General features: G+C 52.4%; 1 protein-coding gene across 10 annotated transcripts in view; it reads right to left on the bottom strand.

Annotated features, from left to right (window-relative positions):
• CYFIP1 (cytoplasmic FMR1 interacting protein 1) overlaps positions 1 to 19,493 on the bottom strand; it is a 112,124-nt gene that overhangs the window by 33,215 nt on the left and 59,416 nt on the right. For 8 of the 10 annotated variants that reach the window (XM_025390779.1, XM_025390778.1, XM_025390777.1 and 5 more), the window contains 9 exons: positions 16,880 to 17,046; positions 16,000 to 16,147; positions 14,679 to 14,832; positions 12,917 to 13,073; positions 10,123 to 10,219; positions 8,570 to 8,646; positions 8,355 to 8,463; positions 6,709 to 6,828; positions 1,650 to 1,849 (listed from right to left, as the gene is read on the bottom strand). In XM_025390779.1, the coding sequence (XP_025246564.1) occupies positions 1,650 to 1,849; positions 6,709 to 6,828; positions 8,355 to 8,463; positions 8,570 to 8,646; positions 10,123 to 10,219; positions 12,917 to 13,073; positions 14,679 to 14,832; positions 16,000 to 16,147; positions 16,880 to 17,046 (1,229 nt within the window). Of the gene's footprint in view, positions 1 to 1,649; positions 1,850 to 6,708; positions 6,829 to 8,354; positions 8,464 to 8,569; positions 8,647 to 10,122; positions 10,220 to 12,916; positions 13,074 to 14,678; positions 14,833 to 15,083; positions 15,232 to 15,999; positions 16,148 to 16,879; positions 17,047 to 19,493 lie in introns of all 10 variants that reach the window. The other 2 variants (XM_025390786.1, XM_025390781.1) reach the window with 2 other exon arrangements.

Raw genomic sequence — 19,493 nt, 5'->3', positions numbered from 1 at the left:
GTGGGACGAGTGCGGCTGCCTGGGTGTAAGGCCCCAGCAGACGGCTCTGAGCAGCTGCACGCACGGCACCGGGTGCACCGTGCTGATCTGCACACAGGAGCATTCCCATCACCTCCCGGGGTGTGGGAAAGGAGGTAGCTGGCCGTCCCTCCCTGCTGCTGTGATGTATCTGGTACTGCAGGGGTGCAGACTCAGGGGATGGAGGGGCCGAGGGCCACCCGTCCCTCCCTGCTGCTGTGATGTATGTGGTGCTGCAGGGGTGCAGACTCAGGGGATGGAGGGGCCGAGGGCCACCCGTCCCTCCCTGCTGCTGTGACATATGTGGTACTGTAGGGGTGCAGACTCAGGAGATGGAGGGGGGCCAAGGGCCACCTGTGCCTCACTTTAGAGGACAAATACATTTTTACCAAGGAAACCTCTGGGGAGTGCACTCATTTTTTTCTCATCTATGTATCCATGATTTCTCATTTTTCTAGAATTTTGATACATTACTTGTATAAGAATATTTTTTCAATTAATTCCAAGCATAAACATCTTTTAAAAATGTTGACGAAAATGGACACCGTAAAGGTGAGTTAAACAGAGATGGTGGTCTTCACGGTTTGGTTTCCATGGACCATTCCCAGCCCGGCCTGGAGGCCCCCTGAGCTGAGGAAACCACGCCAGGTGCCGCCACCTGCAGCCGAGTGCGTGGCCACGACCCTGGAGAAGGGCCTCAGTGACACAATGCACCTGGGCCTGACCCACAGCCCACAGGAAACGTGGCCCTGCACTCAGGGGTCCTGAACGGACAACAGCCATGGCAGGCAGGATTGGGCCGCGGGGCAGCCGCTCCTCTCTTCCATCAGAGCTCAGCATCCTGTCTCCCGAGACACAAAACTCTGGGCCTACGAGTCGGTAAGAATTCAGCCACATGTGGGCGGATGCAGAGATCCAGCAGCAAGCACAAGCACTTATCTGTAAAGGTTCTCCCAACACACGCGTGTGCACACACGTGCACCCCCTGCACTCGGCCTCTGCATGGAGCTCGGCAGCCAGGCGCCTTGCTTGGTGCCCTACTCGTGCCCCCCGGGCTGCTGGTGTCTATGGGAAGGCATGGTGGGTGACACACACACGTCCCTGGCACGAGCCGATGCTGTGTAGGAGCTGAACTCACTACCCAGAGAAGGAACCTCAGCCAGAATGGCCGCTGCCCGGTGTGTGGAGCCCAAGGCAGGGCTGTCCCAGGACTCAGGCCCTACTCTGAGGCTGAACCTCAGGATACTGCCAGCGTCCACCGTTTCACCACCAATCATATCACTTCACGTTGTCCATGGGCAGTGGGCGGGAGGGTGGCTCCCCCACACCCCAACATCCCAGCATGGAAGCATGAGAAGCAGTCACCCCACTTCCACCATCAGGCAGACAGAAAGCCAGGAGACGCAGCCCATTCCAGCCCCACGTGCAAAGCCACGACCGTCCACGCGAGGGTGGGCCCGAGGCTCCCTGTGCACACGGAAGACACCGGAGGGCCTGCGTGCTCTTTGTGTTGAGAAGTCATGGGGAACGGGAAGAGTGGGGAGACAGGGACCTGGTGCCATGGAGGAAGCCTGCCGGGACGGGGGTCCCTGAGCTCCTCCCGTGGGCACCTGTGTGGCGGGCACGCTCACCGGTTGGTAGAGCCGTTGTAGCAGTAGTTGGGCAGGAAGTCGTAGTTGAGCTCCCAGAACACGTGCAGGGTGATCCTCCCATAGGGCGCTGACACGTTGTGGTTGGCCTCCCGGAACATGGCATCGAAGCTGTCCAGCGTCAGGTACCGGCTCAGCAGCTTGTGCGTCATGCGGTTGATTTCCAACAGGCCATCCAGCTCCTGTGGGACCAAAGACGGGTGGGTGACAGAGCTGGTCCAGGCCGGAAGGAGGCGCTGAGTGGCCTCTGATCCCACCCAGGCCTCACGGTCCCAGCAAGCGTAGGCTCTGACAGGTGACATGAGCTTGCTTCTCGAAGGGCACCCCACCTTTTCACAGTCACTCCCACTGGGCCACGCCTTTCTCCACTGCAGTCACCTCCACGCCACCTACCCCTGCCGTCCAGCACCCTGTGAGGCAGTGCACGTGTGGCCTGCTACTGCCACCCTCCCCCCACGCGCCCGCTGAGCCCCAGCCCCGCCCTGCGGCATAAGCCCAGCCAGTGGCTGCATCTCCCTGGGCATCGGAGCTGAGCCGGCTTTCTCTGAGGTGCCTGGAGACACTGAAAGGCGTGTGTGGGTGACGGGGCAGGTGCGCTCGTTCTCACAGGCCTTGCAAGCCCTCACATGTGCTGCTCTGGAGCTGGTCCAGGCTGCACTGTCCAATGTGGCAGGTGGGGCCGGAGCACAGCTGCCACCACCTGAGGGGCGCTACACGAGACACCAGATTTCAAAGACTGAGTAGGATGAAACAGACTAGCAAATATCCACCTCAAGTATAATGCCATAGGAATGACGTGGTGAACTAATATGGGGATACAAATAACTTCACCTATTTCCTTTTCTAATGTGACCATGGGAAAATTTCAAATTACGGATCTGACTTGCATTCTATTTCTATTGGACAGTAATGGCCTCGGTCAAAGCTTTGACTAATGATTTTACTCAAAATCATATTTGGCCAATGCCAACAGAAACACCATGGCTTGTACCAAATTACACTCGCAAAAAAAGGCCGCGAAGCCGGGCGCGGTGGCTCAAGCCTGTAATCCCAGCACTTTGGGAGGCCGAGATGGGTGGATCACGAGGTCAGGAGATCGAGACCATCCTGGCTAACGTGGTGAAACCCCGTCTCTACTAAAAAGACAAAAAACTAGCCGGGCGAGCTGGCGGGCGCCTGTAGTCCCAGCTACTCGGGAGGCTGAGGCAGGAGAATGGCGTGAACCCGGGAGGCGGAGCTTGCAGTGAGCTGAGATCCGGCCACTGCACCCCAGCCTGGGCGACAGAGCGAGACTCCGTCTCAAAAAAAAAAAAAACCAGGCCGCTACAGGTCTGAGTCCCAACCCGTTTGACTCCAACAGTGAACACGCGGAGCCCTGCTCTGCAGTGCAGAGATGCCCACAGGGACACGCACGGTGCCCACCAGCGCCCAGTGTCTGCCAGCCAAGGTCTGTTCTCCAGGAAAGAACAATCCTCTGAGCCCTGGCACGTTCGTGACCATCTGTCTGCAGCCTTTATTCTCAGAAGGTTGATTTGACCGGCGACCAAACCCTCGATTCACACTTCCTTTCCTCGGCTCTGGCGAAGGTCCGAGGACAATCGGATTTTCCTTCCCCGCCTGTCCTGCTCAGACAGCCCAAGGACTTCTTCCTCATCTGGAAAGTCCAAAACTTTCACTGCATACCGTTTTTAACATATTATTATTTTTTTTCTAATCTTCAACCAGTCTAAGATGCAGTATTTCTAAGTGTTGACCAGTTTGGGTCGGTTTTACCGAGTACATGATGTATGCTTTTAATAGACACTTTCAAGGTGTCTTCTATTTTACCAACATTTTCTTGAAGTAAACACCAGTCAGCCCTGTTCCGTTGCTTTGGTTTTCTTGAGGAACCTGTATGACAGGTACATTGACTCTTCATCCTCCATCATGTGATCATTTGACAGCATCATTTCCTCTCAAATTTGCTTTAATTTCTTTTTGCTTTGAAAAATGTTGTCTTTTTTTTTTTTTTTTTTTTTTTTTTGGAGACGGAGTCTCACGCTGTCACCCAGGCTGGAGTGCAGGGACGTGATCTCGGCTCACTGCAAGCTCCCGAGTAGCTGGGACTACAGGCGCCGCCACCACGCCCGGCTAATTTTTTTGTGTTTTTAGTAGAGGCGGGGTTTCACCGTGTTAGCCAGGATGGTCTCGATCTCCTGACCTTGTGATCCGCCCACCTCGGCCTCCTAAAGTGCTAGGATTACAGGCGTGAGCCACTGCGCCCGGCCTTCATTCTTAGTATTTCTAAGTCATCATCCATTGTGTTATTTCTGGTGTAGGTCTGCGGTTTTGAAATCTCTTTTTCTTTTCAATTTTTTTCATGAGTTTTCATGATTTCTCTTTTCAAAACTTTCTTTTTTCCTATAAGCTTATTTCTGGATTTTTTTTTTTTTTTTTTTTTGAGACAGAGTCTTGCTCTGTCAACCAGGCTGGAGTGCAATGGCACAATCTTGGCTCACTGCAACCTCTGCCTCCCGAGTTCAAGCAACTCTCCTGCCTCAGCCTCCTGAGTAGCTGGGATTACAGGCGCCCACCACCACGCCCGGCTAATTTTTGTATTTTTAGTAGACACAGGGTTTTACCATGTTGGCCAGCCTGGTCTTAAACTCCTGACCTCAGGCAATCCACCCACCTTGGCCTCCAAAAGTGCTGGGATTACATGTGTGAGCTACCGTGCCTAGCGTATTTCTGGATTTCTAAAAATTCTGATTTATATTATTCTTTCACAGCAGCTACTACTTGCTTAATCTCTTTTAGCTGACTGTGAAAAACGAGGTTCCAGTCTGCATGGTCCGTGGGTGTCTCTGGCGTGCCTCCGCTGCCTGCAGGGACAACGCTGTGCACTTCCATTTTCTTTTTTGCTGTAATACGTCTAAAGGAGATTGGACCATGATCCTTACCTGCGGCTCGACTGGAAGTGAAATAAGCTCCCTCACGCTTCTGAAGAGGAGACGGGCTGGTCAGGGCCAATAGTAACAGCGCTGGCTCAAGCCTTCTGAGACCTGCCTCTCAGGCTCCCCTCTGCCACGACCCTAACCCTTACAGCTTACATGCTATTTCCAGCAGCTTCTCCCACGGGCAGCTTTGTCTTCGGAGGGAATTTTGATTTATTCAATTCCAGAGTCAGCAGCGTCAAACCTGATCTCACCTAAGGCATCTTTGAAAAGTTCTGAGTTATTCTCTGTTGGCCATCAGCCGGGGCTCCTTGACTCCAATGGTGCCAGGTGGTGGGCAGCACAACCCACGTGTACTCAAATGGCTGGACCCACAGGAGTGCCAGTGTGGACTAGCAGATGGTGGTATCCCCAGGGCTGGCACAAACGACCAGCCTTCGGAAGTCCCATTTGGTCTGGATAAAGGGAAAAGCCCTAGGCCTACCCAATACAAGTCTAACTTCAATCATCATACAAGAAATCACGGCTCCTCAACCAGTTCTCGGACCCAGAGCTCCTCGGGTGAAGGGGAGAAAGGACCTCGTGCATTTTGTTAGAAAATGCATAGTGTAAACCCTCCCCTTGTTCCCCCAGTGGAAACGGACATGTGGCCATGCACCAATGACCGTGCACTGGAGAAGGGAAGACAACCAGCCTGTTCAGGCTTACTGCATACTAGCTCTGATTACATCCTAAAGATTCAAAGGCACCACAGGCCGAGGGTCAGAGTTGGGGGTAGTCAGGAGATCCACAGAGCTGTGGCTCGGGGGCCTGCTCACTGAGGTCCCCCTGTGGCTCCGGGCCTGGCTCCAGCACGTGCAGTTGGGTGGCACACCTCAGTGGCAGGCCGGTGTCTTCTACCCATGTTAAGGTCTTTCTGCCATCTTCTCTTCAGACAACTCTTCTGTGATGCCACGCTCTCTCACCTCCTCTAACACTCCAGTTACACGTTAGGTCTTTCCACTGTTGTCCACTTTCTTATGCTCTTTTCTGTTTCATCCATTTTTACTTTTCTCTGTTCCCCAGTTCAGATGTTTTTAATGCCTGTTTTCCTGTTCCTTAGTCTTGCCCCTTCCTGTGTTCAAATTCTGATAGAGACACAGGGAAAAATGGCAGACAGAGGCGGGTCTAACCTGCAGCTCCCACTCCGACGAACAGAGCAGCAAGTGAAGACTCACACTGCAAACTTTTGTTTCAAGAAATACCACAGGGACATACCGGGAAAGCCAGGAGAATCCACAGACCCTCTGAAGGAAGCGGCTTGCCCTGCAGGCTCCGTGAGACAGCCAAAAAATGGCTGAGGGCCCAGAGAGGGTGAGGGGGGACGCTGGCCCCAAACACACATCCTCACTGGGAAACCTGAAGGTCCGGGTAATAGGAGAAGGATTAGACCTTACCTGGAGCTGAGATGAACTGAGACAGCCGAGCAAAATGTAGGGGTAGAGGAATTAGCAGGAAGAGTCTTATGGGCTCTCTCGGTCCCTAAAGAAGACATTTTTTTTTTTTTTTTCCTTGAGATGGAGTCTTGTTGTGTCTTCCAGGCTAGAGTGCAGTGGCACAATCTCGGCTCACGGCAACCTCCGCCTCCTGGATTCAAGCAATTCTCCTGCCTCAGCTTCCCGAGTAGCTGGGAATACAGGTGCGCACCATCACACCCGGCTAATTTTTGTAGTTTTAGTAGAGATGGGGTTTCACTATGCTGGCCAAGCTGGTCTCGAACTCCTGAGCCCAAATGATCCACCCGCCTCAGCCTCCCAAAGTGCTGGGATTACAGGCATGAGCCACCGTACTGGCCAAAGTTAAACATTTTTATCTCCTAGCTCGTTAATACTAAAATGTAAACGTCTTATTAAGCGGTGTGCTACCTTTTGCCATAGTTGACGATTCTTTTCAAGACTGGGGTTATGTGTTCGTTAAAGTCAGTTTAGCATCGTGAACACGAGTGTAGGTGCTGCAAAAGAGGCTTGGTATAGGCCATGCTCAGTGAGCGCATCTCTTTTATTCTCTATACAAGAACTGGACCTACCCTTAGTCCAATTTAATCAATAGCACAAAGTAAAATTACTTACAACTATGGAGGTCAAATCTTCACTTTCAAATCGACCAATCGCCAGTTCCAGGGACTTATACACGGCTGCCGAGACACGCTGCGTGATCAGACGATTGAGGTCTATCGACCTGCCGAGGAGCTGGCGTACAAAGGGAAGGATGGCAGGGAAAGAGCGGACATGAGCAGCTCAAACACAACCAAAGCCTCACCAGAGACCCTGGAGAAGCCGGTCTGTCAGTAACAACACCCTTTACAACCATGTTCAGGACCCATCTCCCCACATACACGGCAGCCTGTGTGTGTCTTTTTACAGGTGTTACGATGATAAGAGAAAATTATTCCCTATTTCAACATACTAGGAACATATTCACACTTAAGTGTTATTCTGACAACATAAAAATATGACAAAGCCCTGGTGAAAAATGTCCAAAAACGTGCATGGTGATTATTGGTGTACAGACAGTAGAATCAAGTGCAATTTTGTTTTAGTTTTCCACATTTTACTAGTTGTATGTGTGTGATGTAACATCACTGTTAACTATTTTTCTTTTTTTAATGTTTGTGGGTACGTAGTAAGGGTACATATTTATGGGGTACATGACATGTTTTGATACAGGCATGCAATGTGTATCATTTTTTTAAAAGCTGTAAAAAATAAGCACTGTATAAATTCTTTCTGCTGGCCAGGAGAAAGTTTTCTCTGATGCTCTGAACTGATGAGTGCTTCTCACCTTCATTCTTTTATTTATTTACTTTTATTTATTTATTTTTTTGAGACGGAGTCTCACTCTGTCGCCCAGGCTGGAGTGCAGTGGTGCGATCTCGGCTCACTGCAAGCTCCGCCTCCCGGGTTCCCGCCATTCTCCTACTTCAGCCTCCGGAGTCGCTGGGACTACAGGCGCCTGCCACCATGCCCGGTTAATTCTTTGTATTTTTAGTAGAGACGGGGTTTCACTGTGCTAGCCAGGATGGTCTCGATCTCCTGACTTTGTGATCTGCCCGTCTCGGCCTCCCAAAGTGCTGGGATTACAGGCTTGAGCCACCGTGCCTGGCCTTCATTCTTTTTAAGCTCTGGCTTTTGGGCTCCTGGAGAAGGGCTGACCGCTGCGGGCTATGCCCGCCCCCAGGGAGCCGCAGGGCAGGTGCAGCATGCTGCAGGTGTTCCCTGTGTGTGAGGTGACCCAGCAGAAAGGGCGTGTCTTTCAATGCCTAACAATTTGTAAGGACGTTCACAGTCACAAGCCTTGCGGATATCTAGTAAAACCTAGTTAGCTATAAGAAATTTCAATTTTTTTTTTTCTTTCTTTTTTTTTTTTGAGATGGCTCTGTCTCAAAAAACTCTGTTGCCCAGGCTGAAGTGCAGTGGTGCAATCTCAGCTCACTGCAACCTCCAACTCCCAGGTTCAGGTGATTCTCCTGCCTCAGCATCCCAGAGCAGCTGGGACTACAGGCATGCACCACCACGCCCAGCTAATTTTTGTATTTTTAGTAGAGACGGGGTTTCGCCATGTTGGACAGGCTGGTTTCGAACTCCCGACCTCAGGTAATCTGCCCGCCTTGGCCTCCCAAAGTGCTGGGATTACAGGCGTGAGCCACCGCACCCAGCTGAAAACTCAGTCTTTCCAACGCACACTCTAGTCCTCACCTCGGCCCGGCCCAGCTCACCTGCACATGCCTCTGCTTAAGCAGCGTTTCGTAGCGGTTAGACGGCGGGAGGTGGATCGTGGCTCCCTGATTCTTGCATTCTGATCGTAACCGTTTATCAAGAAGCAAACTAGTACAGAAAGAAGACAAAGTTTTTCATACACTACAAATTGTAATGGGAACGTCAGATCAAATTATGAAACGTTTTGTATCAAAATCACACACCAGATACTTACCTTCCTGCCATAACCTTATAATATGCAAATATCTGGTCTGCTAGCTTGTAAACAAATTGGTCAAAACATAGATTCACCTGAAGAAAAAGAAAGCACACGTTACAGTGTGATTCCCTAAAGCAAGATCAAACAACAAGCTGAAAAACAAAATGTTTCGTTAAGGCAACTAACTGAGGCTTTTTTGTTTTTTTGAGGTAAGAGTCCTGCTCTGTCACCCAGGTTGGGGTATAGCAGTGCGATCTCGGCTCACTGCAAGCTCTGCCTCCCAGCTTCAAGTGATTTTCCTGCCTCAGCCTCCTGAGTAGTTGGGATTACAGGTGCCCAGCACCATACTGGGCTAATTTTTGTATTTTTAGTAGAGACGAGGTTTCATCATGTTGGTCAGGCTGGTCTCAGATTCGTGACCTCAGGTGATCCACCTGCCTCGGCTTCCCAAAGTGCCATGATTGCAGGCGTGAGCCACTGCACCCGGCCTGAGGCTCTTGTTAGGGAAAAGAAACTAGGCCAGGCATGGTGGCTCACACCTGTAATCCCAGCACTTTGCAAGGCCGAGGTGGGCAAATCACTTGAGGTCAGGAGTTCACCAGCCCCGCCAACATGGCAAAACCCCATCTCTACTAAAAACACAAAAAATTAGCCTGGTGTGGTGGCACGCACCTGTGGTCCCAGCTACTAGGGAGGCTAAGCACGAGAATCGCTTGAACTCGGGAAGTGGAGGTCACACCACCGCAAGTCTCTCTTCACCGTGTGCAGTGACCACAAGACACTACAGTGCACTGCACGTGGGTCCCTGCCTGGGACAGCTCCACCTACTGTGCACTCCAGGAGACACCACTGAGGGCCGCCCCTGGGCCTTCCCTGGAGCACAGCGGCTGTTCTGGGTGTGAGATTGGTCAGGAGACACCCCCAAAAGACCCTTACTTGCAGATGGGACTAGCACTACCTCCTGGAACCGTGAGGAGAACACCTGTGCTTGGTGGCAAGCGGGACCCAGGACCCAGGGTGCCCGGCAGACAGGGTCAAGAAGGGCATCTCTGCCCTCCTCCCATCCTGCAGGGCCGGGGACCTGTGACATCTCCCTGAAGCCCCATTTTCAGGTGGTCTTTGTGAGAAGGCAGAGGCGGCGACGTGGAGAATAAGGTTCATCTCCTTATATGTGCACACGCTAACCTGAGAATTCCACCTGTGGGAACTGGTCCTATAGAAGTCACGCGATGCAAATAAAAACGTGCCAGGGGGTGCAGCAGAGTGCTATTTACAAAATCCAACACCAAAAAAGCAGAGAAATCAAACAGGAGTTGCTTCAGGGCAAAGATCATAACCAAAAACAGATGAGGACGCAGACACCGCAGTGACATGCGGTCAAGTGTAAAAGCAGCTCCCGCACTGTGCGTGGGAGCAGATCCACGGAGGAAGGGCTCGCTCCCACATGCTTGCTTCTCGGTTTACGTTGTCTTATGTTTTAAGGAAAGTTTAATACTTGGAAGAAAACAAAATGAGAAAGGAGATTTAATTGAGAGAAATGAACAGACATGGAGCTGCATGGGCCTCACCTCGGCCTCGATTTCGTCGTAGAGGAACTGCTTGTTGAACCTGGTGAGCGCGTAGTGGGCGCTGTCATTGTACAGGTCCAGGGAGTAGAGCACATACCTGCAGAGGACACAGCAGTCACCAGCAGCCTCCGCCCCGCACTCGCAGCTCCCACAGCCTCCCCCCACCTCAGAAACTCAACTCCGCTTTTCACCTCTCACGTAAGGAAAAACAATGTTCACTCCAAACATCACACAGTGCACCTGTGAAAGCCCCGGTGGCCGTGCCTGAGGTGGCTGCCACACCCACCAGGCTGTGAGGACACCTGGGGACAGCACACACCCACTCAAGGTCACGCACAGACAAGGGCCTCCACCTGCCTACATCTTCTCACTTAGCAGCCTTTAAAATATTTCACTACAAGTACATAGTGTTTCTTTTTTAACAAGAAAATTGAGCTATTTTTTTATTTCAAGAATGAACTCCAAGGGCCAGGCTTGGTGGCTCATGGCTGTAATCCCAGCACTTTGTGGAGCTGAGGTGTGCAGATCACAAGGTCAGGAGATCGAGACCAGGTGAGCAATAGGGCAAGACACTGTCTCTAACAGAACTACAAAAAACTATCTGGGTGTGATGGTGCATGCCTGTAGTCCCAGCTACTTGGGAGGCTGAGTGTAGAAGGATCACTTGAGCCTGAGAGGTCGAGGCTGCAATGAGCCGAGATCGTGCCACTGCACTCTAGCCTACGTGACAGAGTGAGACCCTGTCCAAAAAAAAAAAAAAAAGATAGAGAATGAACTCCGGCACTTTAGGTGGACCAGGCAGGAAGATAACATGAGGCCAGGAGTTTGAGACCAGTTTGGACAACATTGCAAGACCCCATCTCCGTGAAACACAAAACAATTAGCCAGGTGTGATGGCGCATGCTTGTAGTCCCAGCTACTCGGGAGGCTGAGGCAGGAGGATCGCCGGAGCCTGGAAGGTTGAAGCTGCAGTGAGCTGTCTTTGCACCACTGCACTCCAGCCTGGGCAATAAAGCAAGACCTTGTCTCTGTTGGGGGCAGGGAGGGGGACGAATGAGCTGACTGGAAAAGAACAAAGGTGGTCGGGCGCAGTGGCTCATGCCTGTAATCCCTGCACTTTGGGAGGCCGAGGTGGGTGGATCACTTGAGGTCGGGAGTTTGAGACCAGCCTGGCCAACATGATGAAACTCATCTCTACTAAAAATACAAAAATTAGCCAGGCGTGGTGGCTCGTGCCTGTAGTCTCAGTTACTTGGGATACTGAGGCTGAAGAATTGCTTGAACCTGGGAGGCGGAGGTTGCAGTGAACTGAGATTGTGCCACTGCACTCCAGCCTGGGCAACAGAGCAAGGCTTTGCCTCAAAAAAAAGAAAAAAGAAAAAATTACACCGACGGAAATACACAGACAGCATCAAACATTTAAAAACAAAAACAAAGGTGAAGGTCCTGGATCCCACAACTGACCAGAAGCATGTCCAGCATGGGCCCATGGCTGAAGGCCTGTCTCCCACTGCCTCATACCTGGACAAAGGCCATGGCCGGGGCAAGGAGGCGCATGCCTGAAGGAGGCCTCCTTCCAGCTCCTCACGCCACCCCAATGCTGCGGAACGAGCCATCAGAGACTCTGCCCACACAGATGGCATGGCCATGCCACAGCCACAGAGAGTGGAAGGTGGCTGTCCGTACCATCTCCTGGGCACCACGAGGGATGTGTGAGGACTGATGCACGAGGAACTCAGGGGCTTCCCACTCATGGTGCTCAGAAGACAGACCCGCTGGGCAGCTCCCCAGTCACCCACCATGAGACACACCCTTTTCCAAACACTTTCTCTTCCATGGACTTCATATTTTGAAAGACTGACCCTTCTATCTAGGTCCAGAGTCCTGACCCCCAAAACAAAGCTGTTCGATCAATACTTCCTTTCCCCACTTCATCTGGGTCAGAGACTGCGTCACACAAGAGGCCGGCCACAGGACCCCCACGTGGCAGCTCCCGGGCATGGCCACCTCACAGGGCCTGCACTACAAAGGCCTGGGGAAGGTCCAGGTTCATCCATCTCCCTGGTCCAGGCTGAGTCCCCGGGCCCCAGCCAGCACCCATGCAAAGGACGAACGTGACTGGTTCTAGTGCCTGAGCTCTCAATTCCAGTCTGACGCCAAGAAACTAGTTAGTTAGTCGTATTAACCTCTAAAGCTTTACCCCAGGAAACATGACTTTTTTTTTTTTGGAGACAAGGTCTTGCTATGTGGCCAGGGTGGAATGCAGTGGTGCAATCCATAGCTCACCGCAGCCACAAACTTCTGTGGTAAAGGAATCCTCCCGCATCAGCCAGCACACCAGGATAAGTTTTCTCAATTTTTTTTTTTTTGGGAGGGAGTCTCGCTCTGTTGCCAGGCTGGAGTGCAGTGGCATGATCTTGGCTCACTGCAAGCTCCGCCTCCCAGGTTCACACCATTTTGCTGTCTCAGCCTCCCCAGCAGCTGGGACTACAGGCGCCCGCCGCCATGCCTGGCTAATTTATTGTATTTTTAGTAGAGACGGAGTTTCACCGTGTTAGCCAGGATGGTCTCGATCTCCTGCCCTCGTAATGCGCCCACCTCGGCCTCCCAAAGTGTTGGGATTACAGGTGTGAGCCACCGCGCCCGGTCTTATTTTCGTAGAGACTGGGGTCTTGTTATTTTGCGCAGGCCCAGAAACATGATTTCAAATAAAACAGTCCCGTCCTCCTCCACCTCTTTTGAGACCCCTGGTCACCACACGCAAAGGCTGGAGACTGGCCCCCGCGACACGCACTCCATCATGGACGCCTCCTTGGTCTCTAGGATGTGGTCCGTCAGGATCCAGGGCATTGACATTTCAATGGGGAACTGGATCCTCCTGCCCATGGTCAGCTCCAGGAAGAACTCTCGGAACCACAGCTGCGAAAGGTCACAGCACTGCTGCAGCGTTTCTGGGAGGGTTCAAACAACACCATGTTATTTCCCGCAAGCAAAAAAAAAAATCTTTAGCAGAGATGACACAAGGGGCTGTGTATTGGGTGCCTGCTCCTCCTCACTCAGCCCCAAGCCATGCAGCATGGACATGAGTGGGGAGGGGTCACTGGGGCCTTGCACTAGGGACAGGACCAGCTGGGCATGGCTGCAGGTAAAGCCACCTCATCAACCGTTAGCCCTTCAGTGGGACCCAGGAGAAAGTGTCTTTTTTTTTTTTTTTTTTAAGACAGAGTCTCTCTCACTCTGTCACCCAGGCTGGAGGGCAGTGGCATGATCATAGCTCACTGCAGCCTTCAACTCCTGGGCTCAAGCCATCCTCCTGCCTCAGCCTCCAGGGTAGTTGAGAACACAAGCACGTGCCACCAAACCTAGCTGATTTTTGTATTTTTTGTAGGGATGGGGGTCTCGTCATGTTGCCCAGGCTGGTCTCAAACTCCCGGCTTCAAGTGATTCTCCTGCCTTGGCTCTCCAAAGGGTTAGGATTAACAGGTGTGAGCCACTGTTTTACCTAAAAATGCTCTTTTCAAAAGGAGACATAAAAACAGGACTTCTGGCTGGGCGCAGTGGCTCACGCCAGTAATCCTAGCACTTTGGGAGGCCAAGGCGGGTGGATCACAAGGTCAGGAGATCGAGACCAGCCTGGCCAACATGGTGAGACCCCGTCTCAACCAAAAATACAAAACTAGCCGGGCGCAGTGGCGGGCGCCTGTAATCCCAGATACTCGGGAGGCTGAGGGAGGAGAATCTCTTGAACCTGGGAGGCAGAGGTTGCAATGAGCTGAGACCGCCCCACTGTACTCTAGCCTGGGCGACAAAGCAAGACTTCATCTCAAAAAACAAAAAAACAAAAAAACAGGACTTCTTTGCTTTCGCTTAGGATAAAAACCAATGTCCAGGCTGCAGCATTAGAGGCACCCTCAGGGAGGTCTGGCTAATACAAAAATGAGACAGATTACAAGAGCCCACGCTCGAACTCCATCCTTTCATGGAGTTAACAGCAAAAGTGGTACGATTTCCTCCAACACCTGCAGCACCCCAGCCAAGACAGCAGGTTCCTGTTCTGAGCAAGAGGTGGACACGGACGACTCGATGAGGACACGGGGCAGACACACGGAGGGCAGAGAGCGCACCCACCGGTGGCCAGTCAAGCTGGCCGGTCAAGGTGGCCGGGCATCACCCAGGACGGGCTTGCCTGGCACAGGGCACCTGCTACCTTCCCCCACGTCATGGACTGCGGGGGCCATTTCTGGTATTTATCAATGCCTGTGTCTCAACGCAGGCACCAGATTACATTCGCCTGTTTCCAACTCCGCACGGTTGAAAAGACTTTCTGTTCATGTCGCAGGGCCAGCCCAGGCTCCTCAGCTCATACCCTTGTAAGGGCCACGCCCTGTGGGGCGAGCTCAGGCCAGGGACGTGCAGCTGCCGCCACAGAGGGCGGGACGAGTCACCGTCTGGGTGCACCAAGGGACGGGGCGGGGTGGTCAGGCAGGCAGAAGCACTAGACGGTGTTAGTGGTGTTAGGACATGCCGGGCCGGATGCTGTCAGCAGTATCTCTTACCGCTGAAATTTATCAAGTGAGTGTAGAAGAATGACTCTCGATGAAATTTTTCTATGTCCAATATGGTGGGCCCCTCAAGGCTACTTCTCAAGGTTTTCTTGGAACCACTTTTGTCTGCAATGAGGGACTCTAGCATGGTTCTCACCATGTAAAGCTGGATTATCCAAGGAAACATTTGTGGGGGAGAAAATATACACGGTACATTAGTTACGCCAAACCCCGAACGCCCACGAGAGAAGGACTGCTCTGCTATGCCCTGGCCGGGAGGGCCCCGCACCAGCTCCCCGAGGGGTCCGGGCGCCTGTCTACGCGGCCACGTTGCTGCTGCTTCGGGGAAAGAACAGCTCGCCGCAGAGCCGCTCGCCTCCGTGCCACAAACGTCAAGAGAAACAAATGATGTCTTACCACCAAAGGTTAAAAGGGGTAGGTAGGTGCACGACTGCCTCAGAAACGTGTTAACCGCATGCAAGAGCCTCTCCATGCCCAGAGACTTGAGCTGCCTGAGCAGCTCGGCAGAGCCCAAGGACTCGGCCATGGTGCGCACCAGGTAGAGCTAGACACGGACAGACAGGAGGGAGAGGCAGGAGAGAGACGTTAGTCACGCGACACACACACCCCAGGCAGGGACACGGGACGCACGCAGAGGGAGGCGGGGAGGGTGGCCGGCACCACGCACAGGCCGAGGGCCGTCCCCCTGACCCTGCTGCGGAGCCAGCAGCGTGCACTGCTGCTGACTTTCCAGAAGCGTGGCAGAAGAGATTAAAAGCCTCCAGCAGGGATGAGGAGAAGACCAGCCCCAGGACGGAGGACAGACGCAGTGTGGTGCGGATTAAACCGGGTGTGAAAGTCGTGAGAAGCACCTCGGGGAGGCCTGAACACACCAGGAGAGAGGACAGTGGGCAGCTCAGGACCACGACAAGAGGACACGCAAGCAGCACCTCAGTTTCCCACGCCCCATCTGTAGGAGGGTCATTTGCAGACCCAACGTAAAGATTATAGACATTCAAACACCCATCGAGAAACACAGAATGAATACGGACACGTGGACGTGTGCCCAGGTTTTTGGGACGGGAGTTGAAATGGAGTCAGACTCCTTCTTAGTGCATGTGACACATCTGACAATCAAGGCACGGCTCGCTCACGCTCCCGACTCACTTGGGCAGGAAACAGAGGAGCAGCAGAAACCACAGGCGGGCGCCACTTTCCCTGCCTGAGTGGGCAGCGGGGACCTCAGTTAACCCCTGCCTCACCAGCCCCACCCATTCGCAGCTCAGGGTGGGTCCCCAGGGAGAGAGCACAGGCGGGCTCAAGGGACGAGAACCTGGGTGCTGGAGGGTCCCACGGCGCGGCGCGGCACTTTTATGTCGAAGCCGCTCTTAGGGTCCTTCTCGCCCCGCAAGGCTGGGTCATTGAAGGGCTCGTGCCCCGTCTCCCAGTCGCACACGGTCTTCCTGATGGCCTGCAGGACACTGAACACCCCACCAAGCGATCAGCAAGGCCCAGATGCCAAGACCCCCAGCCTCACAATCACACCATCTCCTTGCCCAACTACCGGGCTCTCAGAACAGCCCCCATGAAAATACAAATTACTCCGGGGGCCACGGAGGGATGTGGTAATGGCCCGGCCCAACAGGAAGGTTTAAAAGGAGCCTGCCTTCTGGAGAGTGTCACTACTCCCAGAAGACTGCCCCGAGCTGCAGTTCGCATCTGTTAGCCCAGGGCAGCAGTGAGGTGGCTCGAGTCACGCTGGGGGCAGGGAGAGGGCAGAACACAGCCTCCGGCCAGAGCAGAGCTCGGTCCCACCTGCCTGCAGCTGGCTGTCCCCAGTAACCAACAGGGACACGAAGTCACCCACGTGACCGGAGCCTGGGCGTGTCTCTCGACTGGTTTGGAACACAGCCTCGTCACCAACAGGGCTCCACCGTGCAGAGACCCCCACAGGCACTGTGAGCCTGGGATAAATGCACCTTGTCCCGGCGTCCTCGGACTCCCTAGACACTCTGCAGTTGACTTACTGTCCATTGTTTGGGTTAATCATTGGACCCATGCATTACTTTTAGAGGTAATTCACCAAGAGCATCTGGAGGTTGAAGATAAATGTATTGAAATCATTTTTGAGAATTTAACGCTCCTGTTGTTTGAACCCGAGTTTGTCCGAGGACGTGTGGGCACAGTGGGCACAGGGCGTAGGGAAGGCTGACCTCTGGATGACATTCTTCTTCTTCTTGATGGCCTGCCGCAGCGGCTCCCGGAGGGTCACCTGGGAGAAGTCCTGCAGTGCAGCATAGACGGTGTGCCGGATGGCGTGGTTGAACACGCTCTCCATCCTGCCCATCAGCACCTGCAGGCCTTTGATCATGGCGATCACCTGCGGGGGACACAGCAACAAGGACGGCCTTCTGAGGGCGGCACCAAGCCGCCTCTGCCTGGCATATGCCAGGGGCTGCTCCTCCTCGCCCACGGCACCTCTCCTACGCCCTCCCGCGTTCCTGCCCTGCAGCTGCCCTGCCCCAAAACGTCTTCTCCAAAGCCGTAGTCAATGGAACTGTGCCCGCAACTGACTCCCAATCAGACCGTCAGCCTCTGGAGGACAGGGATGCATCTGACTCGAAACACACACGCATCCACCCTGGCACACCCTCCTGTGATGGAATTCAAATGGGAAAGAAGAAAAAGACTCAGGAAAGCAGGCGCGATATGAACTAGAAAAGAAGTTACAAGAGGTTGTAGCCCAAATCCCATATTGTTCACAACAAAGGCACAGTGAATTACCATTCACAGAAACAGCCTGGAAGACTTTGACGGAACATAATTACACGACAAAGAGCTTCCAAAGTAATTCCTGGGACAGAAAAATGGTGCCAGGGCTCATCACTTCCCTGTTTCCAGACAGTAATTTTGTAATTACACTGTGCTTTATTACTTTCTGACTAAACAACTGAAGGGCACAAACCAAGCATGACTTTTACAACTGCATGAGTTTTTTTTTTGTTTTTTTTATTTTTTTTTTTTTTTTTTTTTGAGACGGAGTCTCGCTCTGTCGCCCAGGCTGGAGTGCAGTGGCCGGATCTCAGCTCACTGCAAGCTCCACCTCCCGGGTTCACGCCATTCTCCTGCCTCAGCCTCCAGAGTAGCTGGGACTACAGGCGCCCGCCACCTCGCCCGGCTAGTTTTTTGTATTTTTTAGTAGAGACGGGGTTTCACCGGGTTAGCCAGGATGGTCTCGATCTCCTGACCTTGTGATCCGCCCGTCTCGGCCTCCCAAAGTGCTGGGATTACAGGCTTGAGCCACCGCGCCCGGCCTTGCATGAGCTTTCTTACTGCTTTTGCAGTTTATAAATATTTATACAGCCAACTTCACGATAGCTATGTGAGACCCAGAAATCTCTCTGAAAGCAGCAAGTGAGGCAGAGCAAGACACACTTACCCCAAGTCCACCTGCCGTGTGGACGCCTGACGTATAAGACACCAAAGCAGAACATCTAATAGCACCAGAAAAACATAATTCTTCTTTTTATTTTTTAACTAGAATGCTGTACCTAAGACTAATATATCTGGTAAAATCTTAAAAACCCTTCTTCGGCCAGGCATAGTGGCTCACACCTATAATTCTAGCACTTTGGGAGGCTGAGGTGGGAGAATCACTTGAGACCAGAGTTCAAGATCAGCCTGAACAAAATGGCCAGACCCCATCTCTCCAAAAAATTTAAAAATTAGCCAGATGTGGTGGCGTGAGCCCGCAGCCCCAGCTACTCAGGAGGCTGAGCCGGGAGGATCACTTGAGCCTAGGAGTTTAAGGCTGCAGTGAGCCGTGACGATGCCACTGCACTCCAGCCGGGGTGATAGAGCGAGACGCTGTCTCAAAACAAAACAAAAACCCTACTTCAGCATCTGAAAATGCTCTTCAGTCTACAGTAATCATTTCAAAAGGTTTTTTTGTTTTTTGGTTTTGTTAAAGTTTTTGACAGATTCCTTTTCTGAGACAGGGTCTTGCTCTGTCGCCTAGGCTGGAGTGCAGTGGCATGATCACAGTTCACTGCAGCCTTGACCTCCCAGGATCAATCGATCCTCCTGCCTCAGCCTCCTGGGTAACCAGGACTACAGGCAGGCGCCACCATGCTTGGCTAAGCGTATTCTTTTTTTTTTTTTTTGAGACGGAGTCTCCCTCTGTCGCTCAGGCTGGAGTGCAGTGGCACGATCTCAGCTCACTGCAAGCTCCGCCTCCCGGGTTCACGCCATTCTCCTGCCTCAGCCTCCCGAGTAGCTGGGACTACAGGCGCCCGCCACCTTGCCCGGCTAGTTTTTTGTATTTTTTAGTAGAGACGGGGTTTCACCATGTTAGCCAGGATGGTCTCGATCTCCTGACCTCGTGATCCACCCGTCTCGGCCTCCCAAAGTGCTGGGATTACAGGCGTGAGCCACCGCGCCCGGCAAGCGTATTCTTACTCTTATTAAATCTGTTGGTTTGAAGTTCGCTTACCAAGAACACAAATGTGTTTCCCCAAGACTTCACACAGTCTCCCTCCATCACTTTCTGGGTTTTATTTACCCCTTTTGTGTTCCTCACTATGGCTTTATAAACAGCCTGATTCATGGGTAAATGTAGACGTGTCCGACAAGTACATGAAACATGACTTATATGATTTTGGTGCTTTTCTTTTTCATAAAATTTTCAGGTGGAAAAGTTGACAGTCTGTTTTTAATTCCCCCTTCAATAATGTAAAGAATTTCCAAATAGACTGTTTTCATGTAAGACTCATGGTCTACATGCAATTAAAATAATGAAAATTTTAGAAAGGAAAAAGTCTGGAAGAA

The sequence above is a fragment of the Theropithecus gelada genome, chromosome 7a (assembly GCF_003255815.1).
Source record: "Theropithecus gelada isolate Dixy chromosome 7a, Tgel_1.0, whole genome shotgun sequence".
NCBI lineage: Eukaryota > Metazoa > Chordata > Mammalia > Primates > Cercopithecidae > Theropithecus > Theropithecus gelada.
The sequence above is the reverse complement of the archived record's forward strand: the minus strand, read 5'-3'. Positions and strand labels throughout refer to the sequence as shown.